General features: G+C 32.2%; 1 protein-coding gene and 1 long non-coding RNA gene across 2 annotated transcripts; both read right to left on the bottom strand.

Moving 5' to 3' along the window:
• Window positions 1–2,095: 2,095 nt before the first annotated feature.
• LOC116565936 lies at window positions 2,096–3,525 on the bottom strand. Its single transcript, XR_004275675.1, has 2 exons — window positions 3,469–3,525; window positions 2,096–3,266 (listed from the first exon to the last, which is right to left on the bottom strand). It is a non-coding gene; the product is annotated as an uncharacterized LOC116565936 (long non-coding RNA).
• An 8,737-nt stretch (window positions 3,526–12,262) lies between these two features.
• Window positions 12,263–13,284, bottom strand: LOC116566025 (integrin beta-1-binding protein 1). Its single transcript, XM_032300000.1, has 2 exons — window positions 13,195–13,284; window positions 12,263–13,082 (listed from the first exon to the last, which is right to left on the bottom strand). Exon 2 carries the CDS (start codon window positions 13,046–13,048, stop codon window positions 12,446–12,448), a length of 603 nt encoding a protein of 200 aa, XP_032155891.1. The 5' UTR covers window positions 13,049–13,082; window positions 13,195–13,284; the 3' UTR covers window positions 12,263–12,445.
• Between the last annotated feature and the right edge of the window lie 645 nt (window positions 13,285–13,929).

The raw sequence follows: 13,929 nt of genomic DNA, 5'->3' as shown, positions 1-13,929 counted from the left end.
TGTTCCATGGAATCATCTGTGTCCATGAAATCACCAAATTTTGTTTAAAACTTAAAATCAATTTTGGCCTCCCAGAACCTGCCCGATCTCGTCTGATCTTGGAAGCTAAGCAGAGTAAGCCTGGTTAGTACTTCGATGGGAGAATGTATACTTTATCACTCTCATTAAGAGTATAGTATGGTGTTTTAAGGTCCTTTCTCCTAGCATCTTATTGTTTAAGTAAATTTAACCCTAATGTTATTTATATTTTTTTCTTAATTGGGAAGCTATTAGGCTGAGTGGACTCCAGCACCTTCCATTCCTATCTAAGCAAATCTCCAAATACCAGCATGATGGGGATTAGGGTTTAAACTTATGAATTTGGGGAAGGCACATTTGATTCATAATAGCTGTTATTTTTTAATTGAAAATGGTAAATTGATATATTAATAATATAAATAATATTTGGTGACTACAGATACTTTTATTATAGTATCATCCTTCCAGGTGTAAAAGATTTGATAATCCTCATGTGCTTACAACATAAAATTTCCATATTACAATACCAAAGGCATCAGAGTATTTTGAATGCATATCCTATACCTAATATTTTCTTGCCTTCACTGTTTGTTGTAATTTTATTCCATTCCAATATGCCATAGTTCTATTTTCACTTTTAATTCTAAAAAGAATGAGAGATAACACAGAAATATGATGTGAATTTATAAGCTCAGAGGTTTTTGCACCAACTGATCATGTATACTTCTAATTAACTCCTGCAGTGCATATTTGGTATGGTTTGTTTGTTTGTTTGATACAAAAATGTTGCCTCAAACAACTCCCTAGACTCTGGTTAAAATAGGAGGATAAAAATAGAAATAGATCCAGATTTCTGCTGAAATATTTGTTATTTTCTTTGCTGAAACATAAACAATTCACCCATAAATAATTACACAGGCAAACTATAAATCCTTTCTCTTCAATCTCTTTTAGCAGGGCTTGCAGAATTGATTTATACTTATATTGCTGCTAACGCTATGTCAAAATAGTTTATTGGAAAAATTCCATTATTTACTGATTATTTTAATGCAAAACTTAATAAGCTAAGAGAAACATTTTATGTATGCATTATAAACCATCCCTACTCAATAACTAAAGCTGCTTATCTTGTTCACTACTTTATTGTTGCAAATTGATTTCAGAAAATAATATAAAATACAAACATTCATAATGGTTATATTACAAGATGGATGTGGTTTCACATAAACTTTGTTTTCTTTGTGTTATTCAATTAAAATCATGCACACTATATCTGGTACAGTGTATTTTATAATGCCAAAGGTAAATTTAATAGTGTATTGTGCACATTTGCTGTCTCTGAACTTTTGGCATGCCTATGTGGTATAGTCATTCATTTATTTTTGCTTTGTTGCTCAAAAAATTACTTTTATGCTTTAGAGTTCTGCATCATGACTCTCAAGTGGCCTTGGACAAGCATGGGTGAATCACTGTATTGGCTCCATCATAAAGATAAGTGTTTTCTACACTCAGTTTGAAAGATGCTATCAAAACAATCACCTACCTGTGTTTGGAAATACAGCAAGAAATATGATGAAATTTGAGCAGTGGCTGTCATGTTAAACCATGCCACTATTCCTGTGGGATCAATAGTGGCAAGAGGTTTATGAAATTTTTCTTTTTGTCAGATGGTCTCTGGATTTACATCTTAGCTCTGTTACTTATTAACTATTTGTGCTAACACAAGTTAATTAATATCCTTCAGCCTAATTTCTTAATAATAATACTCCATCACTTCTTTCATTTCACCTTGTCTCATCAAAGAAAAAGAGAGAGTAAAGAAGAGAGAGAAACAGAGACAGAGAGAACTTTGGGAAAAACTCAAATACCTGATTTCTCCATGTGCATACTAAGGAAGTTTTATACTGATAGAAAAAATAAAATCCCACAGCAGAATAGATGATTAGAAATGAAATATTGATGATCATTAACCTACCTATCTATAAAATCTACTAAGATTCATGATCTTGAATGACCTCCAATGCAATGGTCATTCCAATTTTTTCCATTCTTCAAATCTCCATATAACATTATCATATCCACCTAACATTTTATTCTACACAGATATCCAGAGTGGCCAGATATATACTTCCTCAACTTATCACCACCAAAGATATAATGATATTTATATCTGCAATCAAGTTATTCTATTTATTCAAATATGTGGGTTTTTCTCTTTATCAGTTGATTAAAGATTTATATTTTCTAAGAATCAACTTTTGGTTTTATTAATAACTTTATTGAACTTTCTATTCTCTACTTCATTTTTTGTTCTAATATACACTGTTTCCTTCCATTTATTTTGGATGTGGTTTGCTCTACTTTTTTTAATTTTTGAAGGTGAAAATTTATAGTATTGATTTGAAATATTTCTTTCCTGTAAGAGAGCCAGATAAAAAATAAATTCCCCTCTAAGCACTGCATTAGCTGCATTCCATACATTTTAGTGTGTTATGTGTCTGTATTAATTATTCCCAAGGTGTTTTCTGAATTCTATTGTGACTTCCTCTTTAACCAATTATTTTAAAAATTTCCACAAAATTGTGAATTTCCAAAATTTTCTCCCATTATCACTTTCTAACTTCTTTCATTGTAGTCTGAGAAAATATTTTTTATTATATCATTTAAAGAAAAACCTTAAGATATGTTTTATAACATATCATACAGTATATGCTGGATAAAGTTTCACATACACTTGAGAAAACCGTGTATCCAGGTTTGTTGTGTGCTGTGTTCTTTATGTGTATAGCAGGTTTTATTATGTTATACTGTTGTTGTGTTATTCACGTATTCTATTTTGTTATTGATCTGCCTAGGTATACTATTCACTGTTGAATGTGTAGTACTGAATTATATCTAATTTTCTATTTCTTTCTTTGATTATGTGTCTTTTCTTCACATATTTTGGGTGTGTGGTGTTAAGTACATTCAGAGCTTACACATGATATATCTGGCATATGCATATATAGATTCCACCACCACCTTGCTGCTGCTAATGCACACATGCGGATTCCACTGCTATCACCCAGATGAAGTAGTTTTGCTGTCACCCTGTATTGCAGCGTTTTTCCCAGAAGATAAGAACACCTTGGCCCTTCCACCATAGCATACACTTAAACTCAAGAAGCAAGAGAACAAAGCTGTGGGCCTGGCCCAAGTCCTCTAAGGTCAGAGTATGTAGTCCAAGAGTGCTGAGCTGTGCCTTGGCCCTGTGAAATCATTCAGATCTAAAGCCAGTCAACTAAACCTAACTTTCATTATAGTCAGCCTCTCAGAGCATCAAATAATATAAAAGCAAAAAGTTCTATCTAAAGGATAAATTCAAGGATTAAAGAAACATTAGCTCACACAGATGAGAAAGAACTAGTGCAAAATGTCTTGCAACTCTAAAAAGCCAGAGTAACTTCTTACCACAAAATAACTACATTAGCTCCCTATCAATGGTTCTTGATCATAATGAAATTGCTGAAATAAAGACATAGAAATTAGAATCTGCTAAAGTTCAGGGTCTCTTATAAGGTGGGTCTGCTGGGAAGAGGGAGCGGATCAAGAAAAATAACTAATGAATACTAGTTTTAACACCTGAGTGATGAAATGATCTGTACAACAAAACTCCATGATACAAGTTTACTTATGTAACAAACCTGCACATGTATCCCTGAACTTAAAATCAAAGTAAAAAAAAAAAAAATCAGAATCAGAATGGCAAGGAAGATCATTGAAGGTCAGGAGAATGTTGCAAAACAATCCAAGAAATCAAAGTGGTCCAGCAAAACATTTCAAGAGCTGAAAGACAAAATAGTCATTTTCAGAAAGAAACAAACTGATCTGACCAAATTGAAAACCTCACATGAATGTAATAGTACAATTGGAAGTATTAACAGCAGAACAGACCAAGTGCAGGAAAGAATTTCAGAGCTCAAGGACCAGCTATTTGAATCAACTCAGTCAGACGAAAATAAAGATAAAACATTTTTTAAATAAACAAAATCTCTGAGAAATATAGGATTATATTCAGACAAAAACTACGGCTCATTGACATCTGCCACCAACCCTGGCTAATTTTGTTTTTGTATTTTTAGTACAGATGGGGTTTCACCATCTTGGCCAGGTTGGTCTTGAACTCCTGACCTAGTTATCCACCCACCTTAGCCTCCCAAAGTGCTGGGATTACAGGCGTGAGCCACTGTGCTCGGTCCCCCCAAAATAATTTTAAAAATCAACAAAACTAAGAGTATTTTTGAAATGATAAAATTGAAGAATTCTTCAATAGAGCAATTGAGAAAAAAATAGAAGATACAAATAAATAAAAACAAATAAAATAAAATTAAACTGATGATAGAAACAAAAAAATATAATAAACTACTAGGAATAATTATATACAAACAATCTAAATAACCTAGAAGATATAGATAAATTTCTGGTCACCTACAGCCTAGCAAGACTGAATCATGAAAAAATTAAAAATCTGAATAGACCAATAATGAGTAAAGAGGTTCAACCAGTAATAAAAGGTTCCCCATCAAAGAACAGTCTAACACATAATGGCTTCTCTGCTAAATTTTACCAAACATTTAAAGAAAAGCTAATATGATCTTTTTCAAACTCTTTCTAAAAATTCAAATAGATGGAATACTTCTAACTAATTTTTTTAAGCAAGTATTACCTACATACCAAATACAGACAAGGACAATACAAGAAATGAAAATTATAGACCAATATAACTAGTGAACATATATGCAAACATCCTCAACAAAATATGAGCAAACCTAATTCAATGACCCATTGAAAGAACCATGCACTATGAGCAAGTGGGATTTATCTTTGAGAGGCAAGAATGGTTCAACATATGCAAATCAGTAAACGTGATGTACCACATTAACAGAATAAATGTCAAAAATACATAGTCGTCTTAGTGCAAAATAAAAAGCATTTGACAAAATTCAACAACTGTTCTTGGTGAAAGCTCTCAACAGATTAGTTACAGATGGAATGTATCGCAACACAATAAACACTCCATATGATAAGCTAAAAGCTAACATTATAAATCAACAGTTAAAATTTGAATTATTTTACTCTATTAACAGAAACCAAATGAGGATGCCCATTCTCACTGTTTCTTTCCAACATTGTGCTGGAAGTACTAGACAGAGCAATTAGGCAAGAGAAAAAAATAAAATGTATCCTAATTGGAAAGGAGAAGGTAAAATTATCTCTGTATGCTGACAAGGTGATCTTATAAATGGGAAACCTTAAGGACTCCACCAAAAAATTAAAGTGAATAAACACAGTAAGCTTTCAGGATACAAAATCAACATGCAGAAATCAGTAGCACTTACATGCATTAGCAATGAACTCTGAAAGAGAAACTGAAGAAACGATCTCATTTACAGTAGCAGCAGCAGCAACAACAAAAATACCTAGGCATAAATTTAAGCAAGGAGGCGAAAGATCTATATACCAAAAACTATAAAACACTGATAAAGCAAACTGATAACAACACAAATAAATGGAAAGATAACCTATGTTTATTAATCAGAATAATTAATTTTGACAGTGTCCACACTATTCAAAGAAATCTACAGATGTAATGATCGCTACAAAATTCCAAGAGTAATTTTTACAGAAATAGAAAAAAATTCTAAAGTACATATGGAATTACAAAAGATCCTGAATAGCCAAAGCAATCTTGAGCAAAAAGAACGAAATTGAATGTGTCACACTCCACGATTACAAAACATACTTTAAAGTAATTGTGATCAAAAGATGCTAGTACTAGCATAGAACTAGACCCATGGACCAATGAAACAGAGTGGAAAACCCATAAATAAACTCATACCTTTATGGTGAGTTGATTTGCAGCAAAAGTCCCAAGAATACAAAACAGAAAAAAGATAGTCTCTTTAAAAGGTATTTTTCAGAAAAGTGGACTTCTATTAGCAGAACAATGAAACAGTATTCTCATCTCACATCATATATAAACAAACATAAAATCAATTAGATATTTAAAGTAAAACCCCAAAACAAAAAGCTACCAGAGGAAAACATAGAAAAAATGTTTCATGACATTGTTTTGATCAATGATTTTTTGGATATGACCTTGAAAGCTCAGGTAACAACAGTAAAAATATATAAAATGATTACATTTAACTGAAAAAAAAATTTATAACAAAGAAACCAACAGAGTGACTAGATAACCCACAGAGTGGAAGAAAATACTTTAAAACCATACATCTGATAAGAGATTTGTATCCAAAATACATAAGGAACTCAAACAACTCAAGAAAACAAATAACCAAATAAAAAATGAGCAAAGAACCTGAACAGAGATTTCTTAAGAAAAGGCATACAAATGGCCAATAGAGTCATAAAAATATGTTGAATATCTCCAGTTTTTGGGAAATATAAATTAACTCTTCAATGAGGTATCACATTACACCTATTAGAATGACTATGATTAAAAGAAGAACTAACAAGCCTTGGTAATGATGTGGAGAAAATGGAATATTTGCACACTGTTAGTGGAAAGGTAAGTTAATACAACCATGAAAAATTGTATCTCAATGTCTTGTAGAAAATTATAGATAGCTAGAGGAACAATAGAACTACTATATAATCTAGGAATCCCACTTCTGGACATAACATCTAATGGAACTAAAACCAATATACTGAAGATATGTCTGCACTCATATCATTGAAATGTTATTTACAATAGTCAAGATGTAAAATAAACCTAAGCATCCACGCAGATGAAGAGATAAAGAAAATATTAGATACATGCACAATTCAAAGCTATTCAGCCTTAAAAAAGAAGACAATTCTCTCCCTGGCAATAACATAAATAACAAAAATAAACCGGGAAGACATTATGCTGAGCGAAATAAGCCAGGTACAAAATGCCAACTATTGCATGATTTCACTGCTATGGTGAATCTAAAAAATTCACACTCATAAAAGTAGGAAGGAGAATGCTGGTTATCAGAGGATAAGGGTTGGCAGAGGAAATGTTTGTCAATGGGCATAATGTTTTAATTCGACATATGAAAGGAGTTTTTGAAATCTCCCATACAGCAAGGTGACTGCAGTTAATAATTTATCTATTATTTAAAAATTTGCAGAGGGCAAATTTTACATGTCTCAACAACAGAAAAAGGATGGGTGAGGTGATTGGTATGATAATTAGTTAGATTTAATCATTTTGAATTGAATACATGTATCAAAACATCACATTGTACCTGTAGGTAGCAATGCAAAAATATGTACCTATAGGCACAATGTGATGTTTTGATATATGTATAAAATTTAAATATATACATAAAATTTAGAAATGCATATATGAAATCTTATATAAAGAATATGAGAGTTGTACCTATATATGAATATATAAATAATATGATATATATTATATTGCAATGTATCATATTATTTATATATCTATGTATAATACATTATAATATGCCATGTAATATATATATCATGTATTATAATTTATAATATATAATGCATTATGTATATTAATATGTAGGTTATATTTATATTTAAAATATATTTATATATTAATATATAGATTATTTTTATAATAAAATATTAACATATTTTATGTATTAATATAAAATATGTGAACATAAAATATTTCTTATATTTATATGGAATATATAAGTATTTAATATATTTAATAATATATTTTATATTTAATATAATACTAATATGTATTTATATAATATTTAATCTATTTATTAGATTTATATATTTAATAGATATATAATATGCTTTTATATATTATACATATATTACACATAATATGCATTATGTCTATGGATATTACAGAATACATAGATAGGTAAAATTCTCATATTCTTTAGACAAGATTTTCTTTACTTCTTTGAACATACTTTAAACTGCCAACTTCATGTTATTCTCTATAAATCCAAAATTTGTGCTTCCTGTAGCGTAGTTTCTATAGACTTTTTTTTTCCAGTATATGAGTCATACGTTTTTAATTTTTAGGCCATGTCTCATATGTTTTTGAAAATTTTAAATATGGAATAATTATATATGTATTTATACATAATTAATATTTCAATAAAATGATATAAATGAAAAACGCTTTTTTTTCCTACTTTGACTTTTGTTAGTTTCTGATATTTCTGTGTCTGGGTTATTGAGTTTATTCCTTTTGTGTTTTACTGAGTTTCTAGACATGTAGATCAACAATTTTCATCAAAATTTGGGAAGTTTTCAGACATTAATTATTTCAAATATTCTTTCTACCTCTTTTCCTCCCCTCTTCTCTCTTCTCCTTCTGCTCCTTCTTTTTCTCCTTTTTCTGTGACTGTCATTACGTGTATATATATATATGCATGACGGTATCTCACAGGTCTCAAAGGCTTTGTCCAACATTTTTTTTTTAATTCTTTTCTCTCTCAGTACCTCAGACTGGATAGTATAAATTGACCTATCTTCAATGTCACCTTTTTTTTCTTCTGAAAGCTCAAATATTCTATTGAGTCCCCCTGTGAATTTATTTTAATTAGTATTGTATGTTTTGACTCAATAGTTTGCATCATGAACTTGCAAATAATTTATATATTTTTCTTGATATTTCCCATTATTTGATGATATATTATTCTAATATTTTCCAATAGTTCTTTAGATAAGTTTTTTTAGTTCTTTGAACATACTTTAAGTAGTCAACTTCATGTTTCCTCTATGATTCCAATATTTGTACTTCATGTAGGGCAGTTTCTATTGATCTTATTTCATCCTGTATATGAGCCATATTTCTTATTGGTTTGCATGTCTCATATGTTCTTTAATAAAAACTTAAATACTGAGTAATATATAATGGCAAATCTTGTAGTCAGATTCTCTTCTATCCCCAGTATTTTGTTGTTGTTGTTGTTCTTGCTGTTTTTTTTTTTTTAATTTATTTCTTAATTTTGTCAAATCTGTGTTCTTTGTTGGTTATAGCTACTGAAATTTCATCTCAGTTAGTTTTGTCATCAGCTAGGGATTGGATAGGTATTACCTTAAATTCCTGGTATAAATATGTCTTTCAGCATTTGCCACGGTACTCTGTGCATTTGGGGACACACTGTCTATGTTCAGGCAAGCAATTAACAGTTCTTGTTACATTTTGCTTCTTACTGACATTAAGCCACATGACTGTACATGCACACAACCTTGCACATACAGCTCTTTAGATTTCCAGGAATATATTAAAGCTTTTCAAGCCCCCTATGGACACCTCCTTTTCCAGTTTATTTTAAGTATCTGTCAGCCTGACATTTACCCCGACATTTATCTCCATCTCAGGCAGCTGCAGTTTATCCAATTGCCACTGCTTGTTTTTAGCAAGCACATCTTAAGTAAAGACTACTTATTCACACTAGGTTATGACTGAGTCATGTCAAATAATGACAAGCCTGGTTTGTGGAGTTATCCAAGGAAATGTTAGACAGCTCAAATAATTACCACTCTCTGAGAATAAGGCTTTAAAGAAACTCCAACCCTTTTCTTTTACCTACATAAGCTTCCTGGATGCTATCATTATTGTGGACTGTTGGGTTTCAAAGTTACCCCAGAGCTGAGAGGACAGAGGGCATTGCATAAAAAAGGTTGCAATGCCACATATCTCACTATTTTTACCTATTTAGCCATTTTCTTGAATAAACACTCACAAGGTTATTTCAAGTTTTAATTAATTTCATGAATTCTGAAAAGTTCATTATGACAGTTTTGCTAATGCTTTCCTTGCTTTTATTGAGAATAATAATTTTGGAGGACCTTAATTATTCTCTCCGATATATTGTATTATATCTTTAACATACATTATCTTAACGTATTATATCTTAAACAAATGTATTATTTTCAATATCATTTCTTTCCTCTTCCAGAGCTGCAGGTTCACATTTATTTTATATACATTAGTCCTCAATATCTATGAACTAGCTCATAATTATTATTTGGGTTTTTCTTCCCCAATTTAAAGTCTTATGATTCCCTCTATTGTTCCACAGTGCACTTGGCTGTATTTATAGACATATGTGCTTTATTGCCTCTAATCTAACATTCAATGCTTAATTGCATTTTTATTTTCATATCAAGTTTATAGTTTTACCTTTGCATTTTTTAATCTCTGTTTTTTTTTCCCTCAGGATTTCATTTTGGGTTCATGTACTCTGAAAAATTTTTGAAGCCTAAAATTTATTTGAAATTCTGGAGATATTTTCTCTGAAAACTGCTCCAATTTCACTGAAATTCATCTTGAGAAATTTATTTTTCACCTGTCATTTGCAGTGCTTGTTCTTACCTTTTTTCCTCCAACATTAATGCATACACTTTCTGAAGTTCTTTTGTCATTATTACTGACTTTTTAAATGGAAACAATTATCCTGAAATCTATTATGACAAACAGTGGGAGGATAAATCACAGTTTCAATTCACATTTGTTGTATTCAACAACCTGTCACCAAATATGATTTCCTTTGTCCTACAAAACACATCTTCATTTAATTTTTAGCACTCCAGTATTCAGCATAGCACTGGAAAAGCTCTTGTACCCATAGGCATTTGGTGTCATTATATCTGGGCATGGATGCCTCCTCTCCTCTTTTTTCACTTTAAGAAAGTCTGGAAGTCTGAATCGGCTATTCAACATGGTTTACCATCTCTCCTTCCCAGGCATGTATTCATGTAGAACTAGATCTTTGCATTAGGCTTTGTCTAGGACCCTCATTTTACTCTTCTAACCAATAACCTTTGAAAAGATATTTAATTATACAGTGATTGGATTTACTGCTTAAGATTTGCAAAACTATGTGTCCTATTTCAGTATCTCTTTCACTTTGATCTACTTTTTCATTTTATGACACATACAAACAACACTTTATAATTTCGGATGACAGCCCTTTTTCCTGTATATTAAAAAAATTCCTTCCTTCTTTCTTCCAGTGTGTGATGCTCCCCTCCCTGTGTCCACGTGTTCTCACTGTTCAACACCCCCTTATGAGTGAGAACATGTGGTGTTTGGTTTTCTGTTCTTGTTCAGTTTGCTGAGAATGATGGTTTCCAGATTCATCCATGTCCCTACAAAGGACAGGAACTCATCATTTTTTATGGCTGCATAGTATTCCATGGTGTATATGTGCCACATTTGCTTTATCCAGTCTGTCATTGATGGGCATTTGGGTTGATTCCAGGTCTTCGCTATTGCAAACAGTGCCACAGTGAACATACGTGTGCATGTGTCTTTATAATATAATGATTTATGATCCTCTGAATATATACCCAGTAATGGGATTGCTGGGTCAAATGGAATTTCTATTTCTAGATCCTTGAGGAATCGCCACACTGTCTACCACAATGATTGAACTAATTTACACTCCCACCAACGGTATAAAAGTGTTCCTTTTTCTCCACATCCTCTCTAGCATCTGTTGTCTCCAGATTTTTTAAATATCACCTTTCTAACTGGTGTGAGATGGTATCTCAATGTGGATTTGATTTGCAAGAACTAAAATGTTAACTAAGGTACAATGACTTGGTTGATCTTCTATAAATGCTGGCTGATTTTCATGTCCTTCACATAGAAAAATATATTTTAACAACCACATACTTAACTATTCAATGGATAGTTTAGTGAAATCAGTGAATTTCAAGTGTTATTTAAAATTTGCAATAATAACTATTTAAGTATTTAAAGAGAAAATTTCATCCATGAAATAAATGTACAATCATATGCAAACTACCTAGCTATCAATCACTTATTGATCATGTATTCATCTTTCTACCTATTATACATTAACTTAGGTGATTTTCATAAGAACCATATTTAATAATGTTTTTATGGGAAAATGCACTCCATTGTCAGTTGAATTCAGGATGCCATAACACTTCAAATAATGCTTCTCTTGTTTTCTGGTGCCCATGCCTGATATTCTGAGCCTCAAATACTCCTATATATCAAGAAGAGCTGATTGATAAAAATATAGATTATTCTGCATATCCGAATTTTTGTTTCTTCTCTAAAGACACACAAATCAATATATTTAATTGATACATGCCTTGAATTATGAAACCATTCTTTGCAATTCAGTTTTTCTTCTCCAAAATCATTTTCTAAGTACTTATACTGAAATATATACATGCAAATGGAACAGTTTTACATTAACAATATAAAATAATATAACACTCGTTTAAAATGTTTTTTTTTTCACTGTGTAATGTGACACATTTTAATAAACAAATGATCAGCATTTCACACAATGCATTTTCTTCAGAAAATCCAGAGCAAGGGATGACTTCATTATTTCCGTAACAGTTCAGTATTGCAGATTGAAAACAACTGAACTTTCAGATGAAGTTGACTTCTACTTGATGGCAGGATTCAAGGTTTCTCAGATGTTAATACAGAGTCAAAAGCAGTGGATAAAACCTTGCAAATGGCTTGTGCTTGTTCCAGGCTGTTGCACTGATAAACCCACAGGCTGTATTCTTCATTGCTTGCATCTGTGGTCTTCAGAGCCAGTAAGCTTTTTCCTGCCCCTAGACCGTCATCGTAACACACCATCCGGATTATTAAGTAGAGAGCATGCCTGTGCAAAACATCATATTGATCTGAAGTTGATACTTTTATGCCATACTTGGAAACTCCCATAATAAACTCTTCCTCCGGAGGAACAAAAGGCAACTTTCCATCTTGCTGAGCAACATCTATATAATTTATCAGGTCCAAGGGTCCTTCAAGACCTTTTCCCTCAGAGAGTTTCAGTTTCTCAATGGCACCAACATATTTTATTCGAAATTCTGCACAGGTATCTGAATTACTGTTGCTTTGTCCTGAGCTTTTGGTGGAATCTGTGTCGAGGCTGGCCACAGTGCTGGATCGTGAAAGACCCCCAAGGCTAGAATCTACAGACTTGCTCTTAGTACTGATTTCACTACTTTGGGAACTGCTACTACTGTGTCGTTTTTTGCCTTTGCGAAACATTTTTCACCACCATTGCCTGATCCAGAGAAGATCCCTATAGAATTGAACACTATTTGACTGTCTTCAAAGGTCCCACATACAGCGGTCTACACAGAGAGATTCCTGTCATTCTGACCTGGACGATGCTTTTCAGAGGAACAATGTACCTCGCGGCCGCGGGCCCATCCCGGGGCTGCGGACTTCAGGGTCCGAGTTGGAGCTCCGCAACCTTCGGCGCCCGGGCAGCTACTCCCGTTTAAAATGTTTAGAAAATATGGCTTGTGAATAGTTTCAGAGTAATGTGAACACAGGTAGGTCTACATAATTTTATTTAACTATTGCTTAGTATCCCAAATGATAAAACTGCCTAAAAATTATATATTAACAAATGACTTTTTTTTTAGTATTTGCTCTTAAAAACAATTATATATATATTTATATATACATATATTCAATAAATATATATATTCTATAAATATATATAACATATATATTTACTGAATATATAATAAATATATTTATTGAATATATATATATGTATATATATATATTTTTTAGACAGAGTCTCAGTCTGTCACCAGGCGCCAGGCTGGTGTGCAGTGGCACAATTTTGGCTCACTGCAACCTCCACCTCCCAGTTCAAGCAATTCTCCTGCCTCTACCCACTGAGTAGCTGGAACTACAAGCACACGCCACCACATCCAGCTAATTTTTTGTATTTTTTAGTAGAAACCAAGTTTCACCATGCTGGCCTGGATGGTCTCGATCTCTTGACCTCCTAATCCGCCTGTCTCGGCTTCCCAAAGTACTGGGATTACAGGTGTGAGCCACCGCATCCAGCCAGAATTATATTTTTTATTCATTTAAGTGAGGGATTATTTAGCTACTATTAAAGAGTAAAA

Source organism: Sapajus apella, unplaced genomic scaffold (genome assembly GCF_009761245.1).
Source record: "Sapajus apella isolate SASKATOON/1434 unplaced genomic scaffold, GSC_monkey_1.0 scaffold42, whole genome shotgun sequence".
Classification (NCBI taxonomy): Eukaryota; Metazoa; Chordata; class Mammalia; order Primates; family Cebidae; genus Sapajus; species Sapajus apella.
Note: the sequence above shows the minus strand (reverse complement) of the source record. Positions and strands in the feature narration are given on the sequence as shown.

What these genes read in the sequence shown, in the direction of transcription:
- LOC116566025 (XM_032300000.1), bottom strand. Translation starts at nt 13,048, where the DNA reads ATGTTTCGCAAAGGCAAAAAACGACACAGTAGTAGCAGTTCCCAAAGT.